Source organism: Pseudorca crassidens, chromosome 2 (assembly GCF_039906515.1).
Source record: "Pseudorca crassidens isolate mPseCra1 chromosome 2, mPseCra1.hap1, whole genome shotgun sequence".
Lineage (NCBI taxonomy): Eukaryota > Metazoa > Chordata > Mammalia > Artiodactyla > Delphinidae > Pseudorca > Pseudorca crassidens.
Genome location: NC_090297.1, coordinates 148457585 through 148481142, shown reverse-complemented (window position 1 = coordinate 148481142; position 23558 = coordinate 148457585). Strand labels below are relative to the sequence as shown.

Here is a 23558-nt window from a genome sequence, read left to right as displayed (position 1 = left end):
TCTCCCCGCCAGAGAGGGGAGTAGTTAGTAGGCTTAGACAAAAAGCAGCATCCTGGTTGGTACCTGTGTCCCCTGAGCTGGTCCCACCTCTTCCCTGGCTAGCCCCTCCCTACAGGGTCCCTGCGTAGTCTGGCCAGGTCTCATGGGGAAACCGCTGCTCTGGTCTTCAGGCACACCCGGCTGGGACAGAACCACAGAACAGATATGTTTCAGTATCACTTTAATTACAGTATTTACACACACCATTTTTTATTCAGGAAAAAAAAAAAATCCACCCCATCTTCCTATCTCTGGAAAGTTCTATTTCCAACCGTCATTGAAACCAGGATCCCTTTTCACCCCTCTGGAATAAAACAGAAACAAAAACAGGACCTGGGTCACTCACAGAAAAGGTGGCTTGTGGTGAGGGTCCTCTGAAGACGTGCTGGGGCCCTGACCACATGGGTTGCAGAGCAGTAAAAGGATTAAGGGTTGGGAAGGCAGAGACAGAAAGGAGTCTGCTGGGAGGCTGAGGCCACAGCTCAACCCAGGAGTCAGGGAGAGGAGGGAGGAAGCCGTTGAGACAGAGGTTAAGGTCAGAACCTAGCCTCCGTGCACGAGTCTTCCTCAGAAGCACACAGGTCAAGAGGCACAGCTCAGAGATCTGGTCCCACGGTCCTGTCCACTCTGAGCCACAGGGAGAAGCAGCAGCCCAAGCAGAAGCTCTGCGTGGCCCCGCAGAGATAAGGGCCAAGCTATGTGCCCTCACCCATTTGTGTCCATGTGTGTGCACGTACCCCAAACACACAGACACAGGACATTGTTCTAAAACTTGGAGGTGGGGGCAGGCAGGGCCTGTGGAGCTCAGGGAACTTGGAGAGCAAGAGGGGAGCTGGTGACAGAATCCACAGTGCCTTAGAGGGGGAATGAGGGAGATGGTTTAAGACAACATGATTTTCTGGCTATATCATTACAAAGGAGCAGGTGAAAGGGGTTGCTTTGGTTTCCCTAAAGTAGAGAAAGAAAATATAACGAAGAAAGAGTAAAAGGCAAAGTCTCCTGGGAGGAAATGACAACCCAGAAAAGCCTGTGCTTTCCCCTGGGAGTTCCTATAATGAGGCAGAGAGGATGGGGAGGGAAGGGGCCCCTGTGTGGAAGCTGCAAGCCCTCAACCCCCCCAAGGAGTTTCTCTGCACCTTGGCTTTCCCTATCACACCTTTACGCAGAGCAGCCCAGAGGCTGGGTGCAGGGAGCTGAATGTGGAAAGGGCAGGAGCTACCTGTCTCTCCCCAAGGTGGTGAGAACCCCTTGGCCTGGAACAGGGCAGGGTCCCAGGAACGGCCTCCGACGGGGTGTGCAGTGGGAAAGGGTGGAGGATAAGGGAGGCTCCCCCAGCAGGGAGACAGCACGTGCTCAGGTGCAGGGAGGGGCTCCTTCCCCAGACTTTGCCCAGTCTCGCCCCGCCCACTCGCCCCCTGTCACAGTTCGGTATCAGCCACCACGTGTTGTCTCGCTGAATGGCCGTTTCTGGAGGTGGCCTGGCCGGTGCCGTTCTCCTGAGCCCCTTGATTCACACTGGCCTTTCCCTGAGCCTCGGGGGAGGCCCCAGGGCCTGAGCTATAGCCCTGGCCTCCACCGTTCTCCGTGTAATAAGGGTCTTCGCCCTAGATGGTGTATAAATAAAGGAGCATTATCTCGTAAGCAGGGCAGCAGGAAGGGGGGGTGGGAGGAAGAGGAAGGGAGTGGGAGGGGAAGATGGAGGTTGCAGCTGCATGTGCAGACTCCTTTCTTCCTGAAGAGCGATCAGGGTTCCAGCTCCTAGAGGAGAAAGGACAGAGGAGAGGCACCACACCGTGCCACGGCAGTTCAAGAGCCAGCTCCCGCCAGAAACTAGGCAGTCCCCAGGGTGCAATAACCTCCCCAGAGAAGGTAAAGGGCCAGAGGCCAAAAGTCAAACCCTGGCCTTGTCCTCTCTCATCCGGAACACGTCAAGAGTAGATTTTCCCTCCATGTGTCCCCTTGTGAGCCACTTGGTGCCCGTGGGCTTTTAACATGCTTGCAAATAAGTGGCTGATTTAGCAGCCTGTTCTGGTTTGTATCCAGCTAAACTATCCCAGGGAAAATAATAAATAGATGACACGAACCATCTGCTACCACAGGGACCAGGGCCCCAGTTAGTGCCCCCTCCCCAATCTGCTATACATTGTTTTGACTTGTCCATGGATACAGTAATGTGAATACACGCATATTCCCTTGTGAGGGCACAGAAGTGCCTTTTCTGGTATTTCTCCTCCCCCTCCATGGCATTCATGGACCTCCCCAGGAGACCTAGTTTCCCGTTTTCTTTGCCCTGGACCCTAGAACTGACCAGCCTTTCTCCTGTGGGGCTCCAACTGCGGCGGTTCATCAGGAAATAGCCCGCGGTGCCCAAGACAGCCAGCAGGATCCCCGAGGTGACCAGTGCAATCAAGGTCTTTCGGGAATAGCTCTGGTGGCTCCCGACGTCTTGTTCAGTGAAGCCTTGGATGCCCAGCTTGAAGAGAAGAGACAAAAAAGAGAGCCTGTCATTTGTGGAACATGGGTTCTAGACAAGGAGCCCAGACCATGCTAGACCCTGTGTGTGGCTCAACAGGGAATAAACCCAAGAAGACACGGACCTCAGGGATTTTCTAAACAGGACTTAAGACCGGAATCTCTTAATTAAGCTGCACTGTAACATTCTGTTTCAAACATAGAAGGGAAAAGGACTATTGGAGAAGGGTGGAGAGGTAGGAAGGAAGGGCAGGTCTGGAGAAGATAATTACTTTCTCCCCTGCTCCAGTGAATTCCCCTGAGACCCCTCATCTCACAGAGCTTACCTCTTTCAGGTCAGACTGGTGCTTTTTCAGAAGTTGGAGCTTGCTGGAAAGTTCTAGAATTAGAAACAGAGGTTGCTGGATCTAGAAGCTGGAACAGCTCATCCTGTACTATTCTAGAAGATGCTCTGATGGTGAGGGTCCATCTCAGGGGGGTCTTTCCCAAAGTCAGCATAGCCCTGCTCCCTAGCATCTGTGCTCTCTGAGTGAAGAGGCCTGATTTCTACCCAGGATCCTCTAACCTCAGGAACCCCTCTTCCTCCCTAGACTTCAAGACAGATGTGCCCCTTACCTGTTCTGTTGGCCAAGACCAGCAGCAGGCAGTGAGGCCTCACCTCAGACTGGGCCAGGAGCAAGGAGCATACCCCGGCCCTGGCCTCACCCTGCTGCTTCCCACACAGGACTCGGGTCAGTTCCTCTCCATTGTCCTTCTTAAACTCCTCCTGGGATGACAGGGAGAAACGGTGAGAAGGAGAGGAGGTTACTAGTATACTCTGAACTGCATCTGGAGTCTCAGGCAATAATTCTGATTAAAGTCACACTGCTACCCTCAAAACAAGAAGAATCCTTTTTTTCTAAAATTCCAACTGAAGAAAAAAATCTCGCAAACTTCTTATGTGCAAAAACATAATAAGATAAAAAGTCCAAAATCTTCCAGAACCAAAAGGTGGTCTTAGGTGGCACTGTAAGATGCCCGAGGATGAATTTAGGAAACATCATCTTGCTGAAGGATTGCCCATGTAAACATATACTATTCAAATTAAATTCAAAAGAAATTACCAAAAACAGAAAATATTAATAATGCAATACTAATGAAGAGAAAATCCTCTGTTTCAAGGTTACAATAGCCCCAAATATTGAAGGAAAAGCTAAGGGAGGTGAGGAATAGAGAACAAATTTATGACTATAGATGCAACAGGATCCTCGGTCCCTTCCCTCTTACTCTCCAAGGGGTCTCCCAAAGAGCATGGCTCAACCTCAAGTGGTGTTCTTGTCTAGTCTTCCATTCCCCTTTCCCACTAGAAACATGGAACCCAGTTTTACATGAGGGCGACAGATTGCTCCAGGTTGCTGACATAGGACTCAGGCACTCAGACTCAGAAGACAAACTCTTGATTATTCTTCAACAGTTGAGTCCCAGAAAAGGGATGAATTGGAATCACTGACTGTGCCCCTCCAGCACCCTGTGCTCAGACCTCCAGGATTTATTTCAATAGCCTCCAAAGGGAGTGGCCTCCCCAGCACAGAAAAGGAATCAAAACCAAGACTTTCTCCTCCGTCCAGATGGCAGATGGCAGGGGAGGAAATGCCTGAACGGCTCTGACAGCTTTCCTGTTAGGGGAAAACTGCTGGGGCGTGTGAGGGGCATCAGAACTGAGCCTCCGTGGAGAAGAAAGCTTCCTGTTTGTGGAGCAAGACTGTTCCTCAGGGCAAGGCCAGAGGGCCCTCCCAGCTTGGAAAGCAGCCTGGGTATTTTCCTACTGCTATGGCCCGAGGCAGGAAAACCCAGGCTCCTTTGCTCCTGCACAAGACAAGGTCAAGATTGGCCTCACGGGGCTTCCCTGGTGGCGCAGGGGTTGAGAGTCCGCCTGCCGATGCAGGGGACATGGGTTCGTGCCCCGGTCTGGGAAGATCCCACATGCCGCGGAGCGGGTGCGCCCGTGAGCCATGGCCGCTGAGCCTGCGCGTCCGGAGCCTGTGCTCCGCAACGGGAGAGGCCACAACAGTGAGAGGCCCGCGTACCGCAAGAAAACACACACAAAAAAAACATTGGCCTCACATCCAGCTTTCTCCTGCCAGCTGGAAATCGAGGCTTTGGGGAGGCCAGAGAGCAGGGCTACCTAACCTCCAGATCACAGAGAGAAGAATCCAACGGTAGCCTCAGAAGTTCCCCAAGAGCCAAGGTTACAGAGAAATGAATTCTCAGGCCACGGCTGCTTCCCCCTCAGGAAAAGGATAGACGATGCAGGTGTCCAAGGAAGTCCTTGGATAGAGGCTCTTCACAACAGCATTTGCTGTGGGGAGTCTGGGCTCCACATTTGATGTGATCAGCTGTCTTCTTCCTTTCTGGGCTCGTGTCCCTTTGGAGAGCCTTGCCTTGCCTCTCCGTGAGCACCTCACCCTCCCCAGCACCGCGCCTTCTGGATGAGGTGGAGGGAAACTCCTGCCTGGATGATTCTGGGCTTCTGAAGTGTCTCTGGTTGACATGTGTCTTGTTCCTGAGAGAGGCAGAGGGACAGGGCTCCTGCATAATCTAAACAAGCCGAACAAGGCGGCACCTCCTCAGTCTGCTGAGTCCTCAACCAGATTCAGCTGTTCTGACAGTGACCACGACCCGAATATGAGACACTGTGTGAAACCCTCTGCGCGTGTGTCAGGTAGGGGGGCGGGGGGGGGGTACCGGTGTGGCAATGAATTCCACGTGATCAGAGCTCTCACTGTATATGCACGGCCATGAAGATAAACGATGCTTCCTATGTCTCAGGCCCTATTTTAAGTGCTTTATGCATGGTGACTCATTTAGGCCTCACACAACCCTACGAGATGGATACTATTATTCTCCCCATTTTATAGATGAGGAAACTGAGGCACAAAGAGACTAAGAGGCAACAGAGCTAGTTACATGGTAAGAACCCTAAGAAAGGCACAGACAACTGCTATGGACATTCAAAGGAAGGTGAGCATACATCTGGTTTGGGGTTATCAGAAACATCCTGAAGAATGGGTAGCATGTATGCAGGAGAAGCTGGCAGGGAAGGGCCTTGGGAGTGGGGGTAGCACCACAAGGAAGCCCAGGAGTGTGTGAGCCTGCGACCTTCACAACCCTGGTTGCCATGAAGAACATGGCTTTCCCCCTTGGATTCCCATCCTTCAAGACTCAATTCCAACTCACCTACTCAGGGAAGCCAGTCCTATCTTCCCTTAGACTGGGTATCAGCCCCTGTTCTGCTATTAATTAGATTCTTTGCAAGTCATGCAACTCATCTGAGTGTCAGGCTCCTCAGCTGAAGATTCAGTGGGGTGGTGACTGACGAGCTGCTGTATGAAGAGTGCCTGGCAAGGTGCCTGGAACCGAATCAGCACTGGATAAATGGCAGCTGTTACTATTACTATTAATAAGAGCAATACCTCGTAGACTATACTGTCCACACGTCGATGTTTAATCACATTCTGCCTTACCGCTACTGTCATTTCTCTGTGACTAGACTAGAAGACTTCTTAGTGGGCGGAGTGAGTGTACATTACATAATTTTGAACCCAGACTGCACGGAGCATAACACCAAACAAATAAGAACTCAGTGAATTGTTGTTCGTCTTAACATCCCAAGTGGTTTGGCTTCTACACAGGGTTCCTCCACCCCTTGTTTAGTTTCTTGGACTCAATTCAAGGGAATTGAGTGCCCAGCCTCCCTCCCACTCTGCAATCCAACAGCATCAGTGAATTGTGTTTGGGCCTGGAGAGGAGCAGGTGGATCCTGAACAAAGCACAATGCTCCTCCGGATGCTTGAAATAAACATCCTCCCCCAAGGGAGGCTGTGGGCAGACATCATGGGAGAGTAGGCAGGAGGAAGCCACAGCCTCACCATTTTGCTCATGAGAATCAGATTGGTGGACCCCTAACTACATCTGCTTGCACATGTTACTTTGTAAAAATAATAATCATAATAAAACCACCTAACCTTTCTAGAGTAGCATTCTCAAACTTTGCAAAGACTCTTAACATGTTAAAGAAGCATATTAAGTATGGGAGTTGGGAGAGAGAGGGACAGGTATTTTTCTAAACGAACGTTAAGATATTTCCCAATGTTAAGATTCTAGGCTAAATCGCCTCTCTCTGTCCCTCCCACCCTCTCTTTCAATAAATGTATTGACTGTGGTGTGAGTTTGACAATGCAGCTAAAACACCTATTTTCATATAGAGACTGGAGTAATTAAAGGACCTGTTAAAAGTCACACAAGTGGGCAGCTGACCAAAAGTTAGGCTGTCCCAGATCTCAGGCTCTTTCCAGAAGACACACTGTCTTCATCAGTCCTCCGTCTGTAAGTTATTTTTTCTGCATGGAAACTGACCTTTAGTGTTGGGGCAGAGGGCAAGGAAAGCGAGGGCTGGGGATATTATCTGGAGGCTGGAGGCAACCTGCCTCCAATGAAGCAAATGTGACAGAACAAGGGTGATGTGAGCTAGCGGAGAAAATACAACTTCTGCATATAAACATATGTGTTTCTGAAGAAAGGTAGTTCTGAAAAACAAACTGGAGGGCAAAGGACTTGAATAGAGATTTCTCCAAAGAAGATATACAAATGGTTAGTGAGCACACGAAAGGATGCTCAACATCATTAATCGTTAGGAAATGCCAATCAAACACACGTCATGCCCATTAAGATGGCTACTATCACAAAAGCAGAAAATAACAAATATTGGTGAGCATGTGGAGAAACTGGAACTCTTGTGCCCTGTTGCTGGGAATATAAAATGGTGTAGCTATTGTGGAAAACGGTATGGCGATTCCTCAAATTTTAAAAATAGAGCTACCATATGATTCAGCAATTCCATTTCTGGGTATATACCCAAAAGAAATGAAATAAGAGTGTTGAAGAGATATTTGAACAGACATGTTCATAGCAGCATTATTAACAATAGCCAAAAGGTGGAAGCAACCCAGGTGTCCATAGGTGAATGAATGGATAAACAAAATGGGGTATGAACATACAATGGAATATTACTCAGCCTTAAAAAAGAAGAAAATTCTGACACATGCTACAACATGGATGAACCTTGAGGACATTAGGCTAAGTGATATAAGGCAGTCACAAAAAGATAAATACTATATGACTTTACTCATATGAGGTACCTAGAGTAGTCAAATTCATAGAGACAGAAAGTAGAATCATGGTTTCCAGGGGCTGGGAGCAGGGGGGGAATGGGGAGCTGTTTAATGGGTGGAGAGTTTCAGTTCTGGAAGATGAAAAGAGTTCTGAAGATTGATTGTACAACAATGTGAATGTACTTAACACTACTGAACTGTACACTTAAAATGGTAAATTTTTATATTATGTATATTTTACCACCATTAAAATGGTTCTTTGGTAGATTCCCCTGGACCAATAGCTATAGCATAAGAGAATAAAGTAATCTCACGTTTTGGAAATTATGTGGGAAACCACAACCACAAAAACTAAATTAACCTGATATTGCAGCGGAGAGAATGAAAGTCAGACATAGGGTGGCGCGTTCTGCTAATGAAGATTCTGAGATGTGGTAACAGGTGCTTGACAGGAGAGTGGGATTGCCTTCCCTCCCTGTGGCTGAAATAGGTGATTTCTGCCTAGAGGTGAAGTATGAGGAGCAAAAGGAGAGTAGTTGGGATAGAAATGTCTACAGAATGCATGTACAGAAGACAGGCCTAAATAATCCCCATTGCAAGAGCTAACAGGTAGGATACTCACTATGTACCAGTGCAAAATGAGTGTCTGGATAGCTGAGAACAATGCATGCATACTTCTGTTATGGGAATATACTAGATGGAAGAGCATAAGAACATTACATAAGTACTCAAGGATGTGATGTTAGAGGAACCCATGTCTTTCATGCTTCTCATTAGGCCTGAGTTTCCCTTGATTAGAACCGCTGTGGTAAGGCTCTCTGACACCAAAGGTACAAATGCAACCTAAGGAAAATTAGGAGACACTACACCACTTTGGAACAGATTGATTATCAGACAAGCATGCAGTAGGACTCAAGGAAAAGGAATCTGGGACACAATCAGGAGCTGTGGCCCAAAATTCTGGAACAAGGACTGCTGACTGAGGAAAATTACCTTGGGAGGCAATGCTGCTTGGGGGCTGGGGAAGAGGAACCCTTAGGAAGACAGGGGTATCGACGGTGGTGGAAGGAAAAGGAAAACAATAGCACTACACAGGTGCTGCCATAGAGTTGATTCATCATGGGCAGTGCAGAAGCCTTCTTTAGGATATTGGAGGAATTGCTATCTTTTCACATCCCTACTTGCAGATCCTCTCCAAACTGAGTAGAGTGCAGACCTTAGCTGTGGCACAGAATAGAGTAGACAGTAAAGACCTCAGAGAGAAACAGACTGCAGGACAGAAAGAGAAGTTATTTCTGGAGTAGCAGTAAGTTTCTGGCACTTGTCTTGTACAATGACCCTCGTTAAATGTGAACTTTGAAGAGCAGTGGACAGACATTTAGAATGAATCCTCTGCAGTTAGCTCTAAATCGTTCGTACAAGGAATTAGCATTCTGGCACAGACCGCTGTGATGCACAAGAAAATAAGTGCTCAACCAAGATGATACAAAAAGAGAGAGAGAAGATGGTCATTTTTCTTGGCTATAATTAGCAAAGTGTTGGGCAAAAAATTTTTTTTAAATGACTAGAGTTGAAAATCAGCGTCAGAAACACACAGAATGTTACTTGTACGTTGTATATTCATGCTTAACTATTTTGCAGATTGCACTTAGTTATTCCATTGTGTGAACCTATGTCTTCAAAATTTGTGGTGTTTTTTAAAATTGTAAGTTAAATAATTTTCTTAGGTATTATTTTAAAAGAGCTGTGAGTCACAATGACCCAACTGATAATCATGAATAAGATACCGATAGTCAGAGTGGACAAAATAAGTAACTTAATGCCCTCTACAGACTACAGTATTTGCTCAGGCTCTTTCTAATCTATGCACGTCACACATCATATATATGGTTCCCTTAAATGGATTCCCACCTTGTAAGAAAACGTTTTTTTTTTCTATGAGTAAATACCACTCTTCCTGTCATCTTATCCTTCATCCAGGAAATTGTTACTGTCAGGAAATTGGATTTACTGAAACAAAGCAAGGAGGTCTGCTATCATCATTAAAAATTAACACCATGCTGTACAGTTTACCAATGCAATAAGACATGAAACTGAAAGAAGAGGCATAACTACTAAAAAGAAGGAGAAAAGCAACATATTATGAGAAATAACACAATAGCTTATGTTAAAAATGAAAAATAATCAGCTAAAAAGCTCCTGGAATTAATAAACAAGTTAAAGAAAATGACTAGACCCAAGATAAATATTAAAAACTCAACGAACTTTCCAATATACCAGAAAAATCAATTGGAATATATCATGGAAAAATCTATATTATAAATAAACCTTAAGAAATCCATAAAACCTAAGGAAAAAACATTTTAAAAACTAAAAAAAGAAGATACTGAACAATACCAAAGAAAACCAGAAAAAAATAGAGGGATTTTAGAGCAGTTCCAATTAAAATTTTAATGGTTTTGTGTTTTTTTTGAATCTTGAATAGGTGTTGCTATAGTATTTCTAAAAGAATAGATGAAAAATGCCTTTCATTTTTATAGTGTAATAAGCAAAGACCTGCTTGACTGGATATTAAAAGTGCCATAATATAAAAGTATAATAATTAAAAAATTTAAAACAGGCCCCCAAAAAAGACAAACTAAACATATAAAATCTCTCTGAAGAACATGCCCTAGGACTTATAAAAACTTAATACAAACTAAAGGAAGCATTCCAATCAATAAAGGAGAGGAATAATAATAATTATAGGGGAAATGGTTATATGGAGAATGCAGCGTTTACAGCAAAAAAATTCTTTGTATATTAAAGAGTTATATGAAAATAATAATAAATAAATTGATATTTTAGGTGACTAGTTTATATTTCATGAAGAATTTCTTAACATAAAAGCAAACTTAAATCTGAATATATATATATATATAATATATATATATATAATGTACAATAGAGGAGGGAAAAAAGTAAATTTAAATAAAATTGTCTTTGCCTTCTTTGTCCACCAGATGGGGCCTCTCACTCCTTAAATCCAGAGCTCAGTATTCAAAGTAGCCTGTCCATGTTAAACTCCCCCACCCTCTCCCAAGTCCCTCAGTCCAAGACTTGCCTTCAGGACATTCAGAAGGAATTTTGGGAAGAGAGGGAGGGGTAAGGAATTGGGGATGGAGGTGGGGGTTTTGACTTACACAGCTGGAGGTCTCATTTAGCTCCAGGCAGATACCTTGGGTCAATTTCACTTCTTTGACTCTGGAACATTTTATTTCTCCCTGTATTTAAAAAAAAAAAAAAAAGTAAATAAGCCAGCATCTTTGCCCGGCATTTCTTCCCCACCTCTTTTCTGGTTTGATTTCTGTGAGATACTCTTTAAAGAGGCTTTAAAAAAAGGGAATTTAAACATTTTGTTAGGAGACTAGGAATTTATGTCATATTCTTCTTTTACCTCACTTCCTAACTCATCAGATAATCAAAACTTTTGTTACTAGCCTGGGCTTGCAGACAAGTAGCTATTTGTGACCTTGGTAAACATTTGCTTGGATGGTACAGAAATGGAAGAGGGGAGGATCTTTTCCCCTTTGAGCTGTTTTCCCTCCAGTGAATTACACACTTGCAGCGAAACAGATAATGAGGTGGCCAGGCAGATCCTGGTGACACTCATTTTCCTCCTGGTCCCTTAGAACTCTCCAGATTTCTATTCTGGCTCCTTTAAAAACAGAAACCAGGCAGATCCCCCATGCCTGCCCCCAGGCTCCATGCCCTCACATTTTCTACTCTTCCTGCTGAAAGCTGTTGATAGTCACAGGCCCAAAGGCTGAGAAAGGCAGGTTGAGCTCAACACCCCTGTTCTGCCTAGTTCCTCACTGCCTCTCTTCTCCTGGCATATCACCAAACCCTCTTGCATAGAGGAAATGGTATTTGCCCTAAACATTTTGGGGAAAGCAGCGCCATTAAGTAGAAGATGGTTTCCAAATATGCCCAAAGGCGAGTGGTACCCTAGTCAAAGATTGGACCAAGAGGTACTGGAAAGAACCACAGAGAATTAGATGGATTTCTGAGAATCCTCTTTACTCTCTACTTCCTAGAAATATAGTACCCACGGCACAGATCAGCCTTGCTACCCAACGCTACCCCTCTCCTCCCTTTTCTATCCCTTCCAGCAATATTTATGCTGCACATTTTTCACGCTAACTCCTATACGACCCAAATTCATTGGTTGGGATAAGCAGAGGTTAAGGGGAAGAGAGAGCTTGCATACATATGAAGTGAGGGGCAATCTGTCATTTTTGGCCTGATTCACCCACCTTGATGGTACTTGGGATAGGAGAAAATGATGTATAGGGGTTAGTGGGAGATGTCACAGGGCTGGTACTATTGTATGGGGAATCTGAGATATTTCCAGGTAACATGCTGGGCTGCAAGGTCATCTCTGAAGTTGTAAAGTTGATGGTGGTAGAAGACACTGTGGTGGCTAAAGAGGTCTGTGACTGGACAGAAGAGTTCATGGTTCCAGGGACTGGGGTGATCCCAGAGGTAGATGTGAAATTGACTGTAGGCTCTGGAATTGACCAAAACAGAAGTGTGAATATATGCGCATTGGCATAAACACACACACACACACACACACACACACACAAACACATCTCAGTTCATTGACACAGGCACGGACTTCAACCCAGAAAAGGGAATTTGGGGAGTTAAGAGTTACTTCATGTCTTAACCCTTACCAACTCATTTCCAGCCAGCTGTTGGAACCATAGCTATAATCATAGAATGTATTAGAGATGCCCTCAGGACTCTGAAACTGAACTGGAAACTGGTCCACCCTAGAGATGTCAAAGACCCCCAGTTTGAACCTGTACACAGTCTGTGCACTTAGAAGAGCTCAGAGATCTCTACAGAGTCCTCATCAGATTTTTATTTTATCACTAAGCTGAACTCAAAGGGTGCAAGGAGCATTATGAATCAGGATCAGCTGCCAGGGTGTTGAGAAAGCTGTCACTACAGGAAGAACTGTCTAGCGCTTACTTCAGGGTACCCTAAGCACGATACTCAAGCCACTATTAAAAGGGGCTTGTATGTTTCCATCTGTGGTGGGAACTAGAGGGTGGGGGTATTTGCAAATAACCTAATGCTTTACCCTAGTGCCAGCAGCATCCTTCTGGGGCCCGAGACAAACACTCTTTACCTGAGATGGCTGCTGTGTTCCCATTGCTGTCCTGAGAGACAGTGTAGAGGCTGATGTTTCCAAAAGTACTTGATATTGTGCTTTCCTGGTTGGGTATAGTTGTAGGGACAGTTGAAGATATTCCTGGGGTAGATGTCTTTGTGGCAGTAGTAGTCAAGTTCTCTGTATTTGTGAACCCAGAGGCTATAGAGAAACAAAGAAGAAATATCAGAACTCAAATCATCCTGGAGCCTCATGGCATCACCTGATTCAATTTCTTGACTTTAGGTAGAATCCATCTAGAACATCCCCTGCCACCCCTGGCAACAGAGCAGAACAAGGACATCCTCCTGGACATGTGACTAATTTCTCACTAGATTTTTCCTAAGGAAAGAGAGAAGGAAAAGTTTGCGTGCACCAAACATCTAGTATAGTATTATTTATAGAAGGGAAAAGTTGCAAGCAACTAAATGAATTACAATAGGATAGATGTTATATGCACTTAACATACAATAATCATTGCAAATAAAAAAATGCAAAAACTATAGCAGCATAAGAATATGAGGCAATGCTCATAACATGCTAAGTAAAATATTAAAATTTCAAATTACACCTGAATAAGTATTGCCGAGATCTAAAATGTGGGAAAAGATGTGCCTCTATTTCCTTTTTAATGTATCCTTCTCTTCAGCCAATGTATTAACTCTTGGAATAATCACTAGATTGACACCATTTCTATGTAATCCTTTAAAAATCTTCTATCCTCCCTAGATTCCCCCATTCCCCAAATCCTTTCATTCTTTCCTTTTATTGAGGAACTGCAGCTAGCAACCACAAGATTTCTTTCGGGAAGCTCCGACCTAGGAATCTAGCTGATGGACTAGAGAGCATAAGGCTTGGTTCCTCAACAAATGTCCTGGGAACAGAGAGCTTAGTCCTGGCTCTGTCAATAACTCTGTAATTTAATGTGTGTGTGTCTCAGTTTACTAATTTTTAAAGTGAGGGGTTATTGGGAAAATCAATGAGATAACAAATGTTAAATTGCTATAGTATAATGTTCCTGGAACTAGTTATTCTCTGAAAATTTTCCTGCAGGTTCTTACCCTTCCATGTTTCCTGTGGTACCCAGCAGTGCCATCCTTAGACCCAGAAAGGAGAAGCTACCTGTCTGGACCCTGCACTTTAGAGCCTACACTCTGTTCCTCTTCCTGCCCTCCCCGTCCCCAAGCTACGAGGAGTCCATGGGGCCAACAGAGGTGTACCCTCTCTTCTAGATCATGTGTTGGGACCAGAAGTCCTAGAACTTCTTGCCCAAATGGCTCTTTGCTCACTTAAGGACCTGCATGGGTCTGTTCTCCCAGTCCCTCCTTCCAAGGGTGAACTGCAGCACCAGGGTGTGTGCCTCCAAGGCCCAAGGGTGGCCAATGGGTGGCTGTTTGCAGGGAGAAGGGTTAGAGCTTAAGATCTAACCCCACCTTGTAGGTGGGGTGTCCCTTGCCTGCATGCAAGATCCCTTACAGTATGGACCAGAGCCATGAGCAAGAAGAAGAGAAGAGGGTAGGCAAGGGCCAAGGACCACCTCTTCCTGCTAAGCCACATTGTGGCATTGAATTCCAAGGCTCTGAGAGTCCTAAATTCAAATCTGGCCTTCCAGGTGGCCATGAAGGTAAGTTTTTCAAGGTAAGAGGATAGACGATATTTTATTTACCATATGGTTGGCCTGATTTATAACTTTGAAGTATTTAAAACCTATAATATGTGGGCCTCCATTGTATTCTTAGCTTGAGCCCTGTAAGTATTAGGGGTAGACTTGGTATTCAGAGCTCATACCCGGCAGTAGCATCCTCAAGGAAAGGCACCTGAGGGTCCCAGGCCACCCTAAAGCTTGTCTCTAACTTTACTGATTGAAACCTAGGCCTGTATTTTACAGAAGTTTCCGGGTAAATAGCAGTGCAAAATGACACCTCTTCTTTTCCTCAGCATCAAGGCGGATGTTAGGCATTAGTTTCAAGGCAATGAACCTGAGGCCAAAAGTCTCCCCTAAAGGTGGTGGCAAGTCTCACTCTCCCTCATCTGCCTCTCTTCCCAGCCTGCTGCAGGTAGGTTGATACTCATGGTGAGTACAAAACTCATATCTCAAAATTATAGGGCAAGTGTGCAGGAGGAACAAGTGATATTACTATCTCCGTTTTAGAGAGAAGAGTTTTGGCCAAGAAGGAAGGCCATCATTCAGGCAGGGCAAGGAGCAATGGGGCCACTGAGGTTTAGCTGACTCTTGAGTAGAAGTAGCAAGAGGGTCAGGGGATCCAAACTGCCAAAGATCAGGATGCATCTTCCATATTTTGGAGAGAAAAGTATGGGCTCCTCTCTGGCTGGGATAGGGGGAAGTAGCGGGGAGGGGGGAGTGGATTTATCAAAATAAAATAGGTGGGGAAGCAGATCCAGTCTTCTTTTGTCCATAAATAAGTCCCTCTCAGCAATCTGACCCTAAGGTATGAGTTCAGTTCAGGGGGCAGGTGGTGGGAACATTTGGACACTGAATTGAAGGACCATCCTCTCAAGGTACCATATTCCAAGGCACCACCGGAACTCCCCCTTGACATCACTCTTCCTGCCCACCCTTTTTTCTTCTTCCCACCAATACATCAATTCTTGGGAATCCCATCTGGCCCAACCTGGCCCAGCCCTCTTCTCTCCCCAGAGAAAGCTGGGCCTGGCTGAGGTGATGTCATGCTTTTGAACCCCCTCCCCCAGGGCCTCCTTCACCCAGACAAACAGTTTTGAACTTTTCCAGATGTGAAGAGAGACCTGCTGCTAGCTCTGAGGACAGACGTGCCTGTTCCAGATGAGTGAAGCAATCCTGGACCCAGGCCAGCTACTGAGCCACTAGGGTCAGGCTCCCGGCTGCGGCTGCCCCCTCCCACCCATCCCGCAGCCAAGAACTGAGGAACAGGTTTCAGGATCCGTCTGCAAATGGAAAGGGAACCCCAATCTCAGATTTATGTGCTGAGCCCAGGGTGAGTGGGGAAGCCTCTGAGACCCTAGAGAAACAGGACAAAAAGGGAAGGCAGAAAGGCAAGGCTGAGCAATGGGGTACATATGAGCTGGTGTAGGGCAAGGGGACACCTTGGCAGAACCCTGGGGGCCCATCCTGACCTACACTGCAGCACAGAGGCTGTCAGTAGAGACTGGAGTCTCTTGTTCTCACAGTCTCTAGGGCTCCCTTTCTCGTGCTCCCATGAAGAGATGGGTCTTGGAGGAATGACATTTATAAGAATCAAGACTGACCACAGATTTGTTCTTATCCTATATTGCCCCCCACACCCATGGCATTAAACCATCCAATACTGATCTTTCTTTATCTAAGCTTCTTATCCCCAACTCTGTATGGAAGTCATAGCAGCCTACCAGCCAGGTCCAAGAGACAAGCGATGAAACCTCCACCCCATTCCACTCTAGACTGGAAGAACAGCCCTTACCCCCAACCCAACAGAGCATTATACTACAATTTAAATTTGAATGAAAGGCTATCTTCTGTTGTTTACTTCTCACTCCATCTTTATTAACTGCGTCTCCCTAAGTACCCTATTTGCCCCTACCTACCCTACTTGATCTCAACCCATGAACGTGGGACAAAAGGGGACAAGGTATCAGGAAGTTAGCAAAATGAGGATTCCAAGAAGCCAAATAGATGTCACAAAATTCATGTTGTAAAAGTCATGCATTTAACTTACAGGTACTTATTTCAGAGGCAATTATTCTTGTTTTACACACAATTCTAACAAACTTGTTTATCTGATATCCTAGCTAAAGCTAAAAATTAGAAAGAGAAGCAAACAATAGAAGCAAACAATAAGGAGAAGCAACAGTTGAAAATGAATAAGCAGCAATAAATGAAAAACAGACATGAGTATCAAAAACCACGCTAGTCTGGAACCATTTATGGTAGGAGTAAATGAAAATATACACCTTCGTAGGCATTAATGATGCCACTGAGTTGCACCATAACCGAATTATTTTCATGATACAACTGAGTCTGAAGGTTAAAGCCCTTTTTTTCCTGATACACTAAGAAAGCAGAAACATAGGTAATATGTTTTTAAAAGATTTCTACCTACAATTAGTAAATTAAAGATTCTTTTAGTCTTTAAAGGGGGTTTACAAATCCTCAGAGATCCAGAAAGTTCTGCTAAGTTAGTTACTAAATTCCTGTACTTTAGGAGAAGGTTTTTTCCCCCTATATTTGGTCTTGTTTTTCACAGACCCTCTGAGTTTTAGTTTGTGCTGGTGCTGTTTTCTTATCTCTCAGTCAGTCAGCACCGTTCTACCCATCCTTTCAAATTCTAGCACCTGGCCCAAGAGGAATTTCTTGGAGGAGATCCTGGGTAACTTAGATACAGTACTAGGAAGAAGGGACAAGCTGGCCTCTGCTGGGAGCCCACAGCCTGCGTTGATGGTTGATGAGAAGACAGGAAAGCCTCAAAACAAAGAGCTCGGGCTCTGTAATTGGACCCTGTTGAAAGGCTCCTCTACCGAGTTCTAGTTGCATGGCCTCGGGAAGCTTCTTCACCTCTCTATACCTCACCTGTAAAATGGAGATAAAAATAGTGCCTACCTCCTTGTTCGCAGGAATAAAGGAGATGGGGGTGTAAAGCAGTTGCCTGTCTGGTAAATGCTCAAGAAACAGTGGTTATCTTTAGGACAGGTCCCTTTTTTCCTGCTTCTCAGAGACCTTAAGACACATATCTCCATGAGCTATCTGGCCCAAGATCATATATGCTGTTTCCTGAGTATAGGTCTTGTCACCTTGGTTACATCATAGGTTTCCTGAGTGCTGGAACCATCTCTCATACTTGTCTGTATTACTCAGGGCACTGAGCACAATCCTCTGAGTTCACAATAAGCACTTGGGTTGAATGGCAACTGCACCAGGAGTGTTCACACTGACCACCTCTATGTAGAACAGTGTTCACACTGACCACCTCTATGTAGTACCATGCCATTCAATGCTATATTTTAAGAGGGAATTTATTTAATTAAGGGAGTGCCCATGAGATGATAACCAGAATTAGGAAAGTTCTAGAAACCAAGTCATATGGTTGAGGGTTTAGTGCTATTTCATCTGGATCAAGGGTTGGCAAGTATAGCTGGTGGACCAAATCCAACCCATGGGCTGTGTGCTGTTTGGCCAGTGAGCTAAGAATGGCTTCTACACGTTTAAAGTGTTGTAAAATAAAACAAAACAGAGTATGCATCAGAGACCACATATGGACTCCAGAGCCTAAAATATTTACTATCTGGCCCTTTACAGAAAAAATTTGCTGATTTTTGATATAGAAAGGAAGAATTTAGGGAGAAAGAATAAATACCTTTCTTCAAGATTCATTTCACTCATTCATTCATTCTTATCTTCCCGAAGCGCCACCAAACAGCATTGTGCGGAGCACAAGCTATGAGAAGATACCTTTCTACTGCTCGGTGTTAGTGTCACTAGAATTTAAATAAATCCCTGCCCTCAAGGAGCTTATAATCTAGTGGAGCAGACGAGAAAGGTTGTTAAGGATTGTCATGAAGAAAGATCAGATTAATTCTGTGAGAGTTTAAGGAATAGAATTGCAGTTAATGATCAGAAGCTATATAAAGGCTAATTCACTGCAGTACAGAAAAAGCTAATAATCATGGGATTTTTTTTTTTTTTTTAATAGAATGAACTACTCTGGGAGATAGTGAGCCACCCATCTTTCCTGGGAGCATTCAGGAAGCATCCCTGCTATGGGTCTCGGTGGGTTTGGGTCATGTTGAACTAGATCAAAGAACTGGGCTGATGCCTTCCTACACTGCAGAGGCTAAACTGAGGTGTGAGCATAAAAAAGTGTCTGTGGCCTGAGTGTTCCCAGGGTACTGAGACTCCCCTTTAATATTCAAATAGCATGTCTTGGCCGACATCCACTTCCTGTGGGACCCCAATATCTTGAGCTTTCCCTGGGGGCTACGTCTCTCCCAGTCACCTCTTTCTCCATTTTCCTAATTGCCACCGACCCCTGTCTCACAGCTCTGTGCCTCTCTGTCCTCAGGCTGCAGGAGTTCTCGTTCTACACTACTGCACCATGGGCTTGCCAAACACCCATTCCTTTATTCCCCCCACCCCACCCCAGAGCACCACTAACAGTGTTACAAGGCCAGTGCGTGTTTACTGAAGGTTTGAGATCATGGAGGGAGATTACAGCACAGCCCAGAAGAGACAAAGGTATAATCTTGAAATCCTAGGCTAGACATTCCTATGCTAAACAGCCGGGCCACACCATAAGGAATTTTCCCAGCCAGGTCTTTTCCACCTTCCACTCACTACTGTTCCCTACTGCTCCCAGCACCTCCCCTCCTCTCTCTATGTTCTCCTGGCCTCTGGAGTCCTTTAGCCTTTTGTCTCTAGGGCCCATCAAATACAAAGTTCTACTTTATTTTATCATGCTCAGCAATTCAGCCTCCTGTCTGCCACTGCACATCAAAGGTTTGTGCAGGAGTCTAGGTTTTTTCAGCCAAAGACTCATTAAGGCGTTTTCTTAAATAATGGAGCTGGCTACCTAGAGATGCTGCTCTGCTAAGAAGGTATCAGTGGTGGGTTCTTTGGGTTATTTTTCCTCTTAAACCAGGAGCAAACTTCCCAATCAAGCCAGAGGTTTTTCCTTTGTATTCCAAAGGGAAGTGATTCATTTCAGTGGTCTCCAGAGTGTAGGTCCTAGGAAGTACACCCTGGTATACATCCCTATTTATTTGTATCACATTCTCTCAAGATGCACGCGTCTTTCTCCTTAGCAAAGTCTAGGGCCTTCGGGACTAAAAATCGTAGATACTGTGTTTTTATTTCTTAGCTGAGGAAGGAAGAGAATGTTCTCATTAGGGAAGTCAAAGCCCAGAAAAATATGGAAATTCTGCCCTGGCGACTCCAAGCATTTTCTTTTGGAGGGTGTGTTTTATTCTTTTTCCACACCTTCACATTTTCAGTTCCCCACACTCGGGGCCATTTAGTGACATCCAGCAAAGTCAGTGGGAGCAGGAGGCCCAGGCACCCTGAGGGTGGAACTGGGTAACCATCCAGCTCTGAAAGTAAGTCCAGGCCCTCCTGCCCAGGATCTAAAGGAAATCAGGCAGTGAGATGGTAAGAAGCGGAATTTGTGGCTCTTTTGGATTTGTTTTTATAAGACTCTGAGCCTGAGTTTATCTGTTGCACTTTGGCACTTCTTGCCCTGAGCTTTTGGAGACAAAGACTCAGAGAAGGAAGGAGATGAGAACTAGTGAATGAACAGGCCCAGGAGGTGGAGCCAAAGGGATAAGAAAAAGATGCCCAGGCTCGTTTTATCAGTCAAACAGGAATGTTGCCGAAGATTTGCATTTGCAAAGGCTATGCCAGCTGGGCTGGCCCTACAAGGGGGAGAACTGGGGACCACGGAATTAGTCAGAGGTCCCAAGGCTGCTCCTTCTTGGTCGCCATGTGGCAGAGAGTCAAAGGGTGGAGTCCTCTCCCCTCCGGAAAATATCTGATAAAATTCTTTTCCCTTTTCTTTTTTCCCCTCTTACACGTAGCCCCAGACAGGATATGGGTGTGGGGTCAAGCAGACACGAAGGACCCAAAGGAAGGAGAGGAATGTGAAGGGTGGTACTTGTTAGGGAAAAAGGAAGGACAGCCTTGGAGGGCTTGGAGGAAACAGATACCCTGGGGCTGACAAATGAGGTTCCCTGATTACCTGAAAGATTTCTCTTTCCAGCTGGTGGTGCGGCAGTGCTACCTGGTGGCCTCTCAGCGCCCACCCTGACTCTGGTCACCACCCAGAGCCACCCCATCTACAACAGAGAAAGTCCACTTTTGGTTGGCTGCTGTACCCAAGCCCAGGCCAAGTTCTCACAGCAACAGAAAAAAGACCTTCCCAGAACAAAGCTCTTTGTCAGGGTCAGTGAGGAGAAAACCACAGAACCCTCTTCTGCCCTAAAGTTCACAGTAACAATAGCACAGAGTTTCTGCAATGCTCCTTTGTTAGCATTTCAAGGTACAGTCACTCACTCATTCCAGTCACCCCACAGTATAATAGAAAATGACTCCTAGTATTATATAAAAACAAACGCTAGAAAGCTCTTGGGGAATGCATAAAGCTACACACTGGCCTTAGCAGGCTGGCAAGATTGAGCATAGGGACCCAGGCCCCACCGCTCATCCCCAAAGCAGAGACACTGAAATTCTCAGCATATCTGCCCAAGGTTTTGCAGAGGTTAAAATCGCCCTCTCCGTCCCCACTGCTGCAGGCCAAGGCGAGACTGAGACTGGCCAGCTGAGGAAATAAGAAAAGGGTGGGCCTCACTGGGCCCAGGACCAGGTCATCATGAGCTGTGAAGCCAAAGGAGAGTGGAGCATCGGATAGGAATCTGAGCCGCTGGTCAACTCACCCCATTGTGAGGTGGAGCCAGCCCTCAGGGCAGTTCCCCATTCTAGGGCTTCAACGGACACCTTACTGACAGCTTTTTCCCTGCCCCGAAGGGCATGTCTGGGGCTGTCAAACAGGTCAACCCAGAGCCTAACTTAGAGCTTTCTCCAGCCTGGAGTCTTTCTCCAACTGGGTGGACCCAAAGGGGGACAGCAGAGGAGACTGAGAGCAAAGAGGCCTAGCTGGCTGGCCCAGGTCACTCTGGGGGGCCATGGTGGGTGGCCTTTAGGATGCAATAAGAGTAGGGAATTGGGAGTCCTAGAGGCCTGGAAGCAGAATCTGGAGCCAAAGGGAGAATAACTTACAATGTTTAAATCCTTCTAAGTGCAGTGAGATGAGATGGAGAATGTTATCCCCAAATGAAAGCAATTAGGAATAAATATTTATTGAGCGCCTACTAATTTTTCTTTTTAACCAAAGTGAGTGCAAGAGCTTAAGAAGTCAGGGCGGATGTGGATAAGCCAAGGAGTGTCCACCAGTTTGCTGATCTGTCCACTAGTTTTAGAACTTGGAGAAGAAGGGCAGGGGAAGAAAACTCCGAAATGTAACAAGTTTGAGTTTGTGCCAGGGTGAGGGGTTGCAGTGGGGAGAGGAAAGCAGGGCACAGAACAAACTCCATCTACCCTGTGCCTTCTCTCCAGTGGCATGGAGAAGAGGGTGTCAGAAGACGGAGTGTAACTTAGCTTTGCGATCTTAAATGCAAGAATATTTTCACGGACTGTTCTTCATTCCAAACTCCCCATGTCACCTAACTCAGCCTGCCTCCTGGGCCTCTGGACCTCGGACCTGGGGCCTCATCCCAGGTTGGCTTCGCTCCGGTTCCTTGAATGTCCAATTCTGACTCCCCCTGTCCTAGTGGTCGGTGGGCACCAACGCTCTCTTCCCAGGAACCGGCTCAGGCCGCAGCTTTCTGAATCAACCGTCAGTCACGAAACTTTCCTGCTTCTCTCCTCCCCTCTCTCCTGGTTCTGGCTCCAACTCTGCACTCTGCACCTTTGGCAACGCGAAAGGACACTGGCATCTTCAAAGAGCTTTACTTTAGAGACACCTCGAGAGAGCCTCATTGACTCTGGGAAGCCTCCGGCGCGACCTCCGATTTACACCTGGGCTAGTTCACGCTCACAGTGTGGTCGCCTTCCCGGCGCGTCCCACCCCCACCCATTCCCAGCGGAGGCACCAGTGCCCATTGGGCTCTGTTCAAGCGGCCCCGGTCCCACCAAGCCAGGAGCAGCCGTGGGCGTGGGGGCACGGGGTAGGGCAGGGGTCCCTTCGCTCCGCCTAACTCGGCTGTGTGCGCTCTGCCTCCGGGAGAGCGTCGACCCTCCCCGCCACCAAGTTGGCCGGGCCGGGCGCGCGGCCCATACTCACGCAGCAAACTCAGCAAACAGAGCGCGGTCCAGCCCCGCGGCATCCCGCGCCCCGCGCGCGCGCCCCTACGGACGAGCATCCTTCCCGCGCCGCTCCCGAAGAGATGCACAGAGCCCGAGACGCTGCTTGGCCAGGCCCGGACGCGCAGCTCCCGCCCCTCCGCCCGAGCGTGGGGTGGGCGAAACTTGCTTTTTCCCCTCCCCTCCCTCTTTAGTCCTGGCACGGCCAACCCCTCTCCTTGGCTGCCACTAACGTGAGCTTCCCGCTTGGTCCCAAAGGCGGAGGACGTTAGGAGGCAGGCTGGGGTTGCCGCTGTCGAGGCCAAAAAAGGTTTTGTGAGGGCCCCAGACGTCTTGTTCAACTTTATATAGAGGCCCCATCTTCTTAAAGCTCGACTTCACTTAACTTTAACCCCTTTGTGTCAGCCTTGCCGGTGTCCAGGGCAGGGGGCAAGTTTCCTCTGATTTTTTTTTCCATTTCCTTTCCTTTTTGCTTTTCTTTTAAGTTTTAAGCTGAGAACAATCTTGCAGATGGAATCTACCAGTTAGGACCTGAGTTTACAAGTGTGAGCATTTTGCTAATCAGGTACAATTTAGCACATGTCAAATCTGAGGCATTTAGTGATACTCTACCAGAGACTATGCTGTGTGTTAATGATGCAGAAAGCCTGAGCAGGACATATAAATGACAGTAATTATTCACTTTCTTTTAATTATTTTTCTTACAAGATCTATTTATTTTAATTTGGAGGGTTATTTCCTGTTACTGTCCCTATTTTCGCACATAGTTTGATCCTGTCACCATCATCATAAAGACAAAGAACTCCCCTAGCACCTGGGGTGCCTTCTCTCCAGTCCTGGGGCTGAGACTCTAGGGGCTTCCTCCTGCTCTCTTATC

General features: G+C 46.3%; 1 protein-coding gene across 2 annotated transcripts; it reads right to left on the bottom strand.

The window, feature by feature from the left end:
* Positions 1-203: 203 nt before the first annotated feature.
* Positions 204-22816, bottom strand: CD34 (CD34 molecule). Of its 2 annotated transcripts, none has more exons than XM_067729111.1 (8): positions 22662-22816; positions 12841-13023; positions 11957-12210; positions 10844-10924; positions 3127-3277; positions 2838-2890; positions 2348-2512; positions 204-1643 (listed from the first exon to the last, which is right to left on the bottom strand). In XM_067729111.1, exons 1-8 carry the CDS (start codon positions 22738-22740, stop codon positions 1458-1460), a joined length of 1152 nt encoding a protein of 383 aa, XP_067585212.1. In that variant the 5' UTR covers positions 22741-22816; the 3' UTR covers positions 204-1457. The 2 variants fall into 2 exon arrangements, with proteins under 2 accessions (XP_067585212.1, XP_067585213.1); XM_067729112.1 differs by lacking the exon at positions 204-1643 and adding an exon at positions 1654-1797.
* Between the last annotated feature and the right edge of the window lie 742 nt (positions 22817-23558).

Excerpts from the sequence above, each read along its gene's own strand:
- CD34 (XM_067729111.1), bottom strand. The coding sequence starts at position 22,740 with ATGCTCGTCCGTAGGGGCGCGCGCGCGGGGCGCGGGATGCCGCGGGGC. Across the intron at positions 12,211-12,840 it reads GAACACAGCAGCCATCTCAG|AGCCTACAGTCAATTTCACA; the intron begins GTAAAGAGTGTT and ends GGTCAATTCCAG. Across the intron at positions 10,925-11,956 it reads CTATCCCAAGTACCATCAAG|GGAGAAATAAAATGTTCCAG; the intron begins GTGGGTGAATCA and ends TTTTAAATACAG.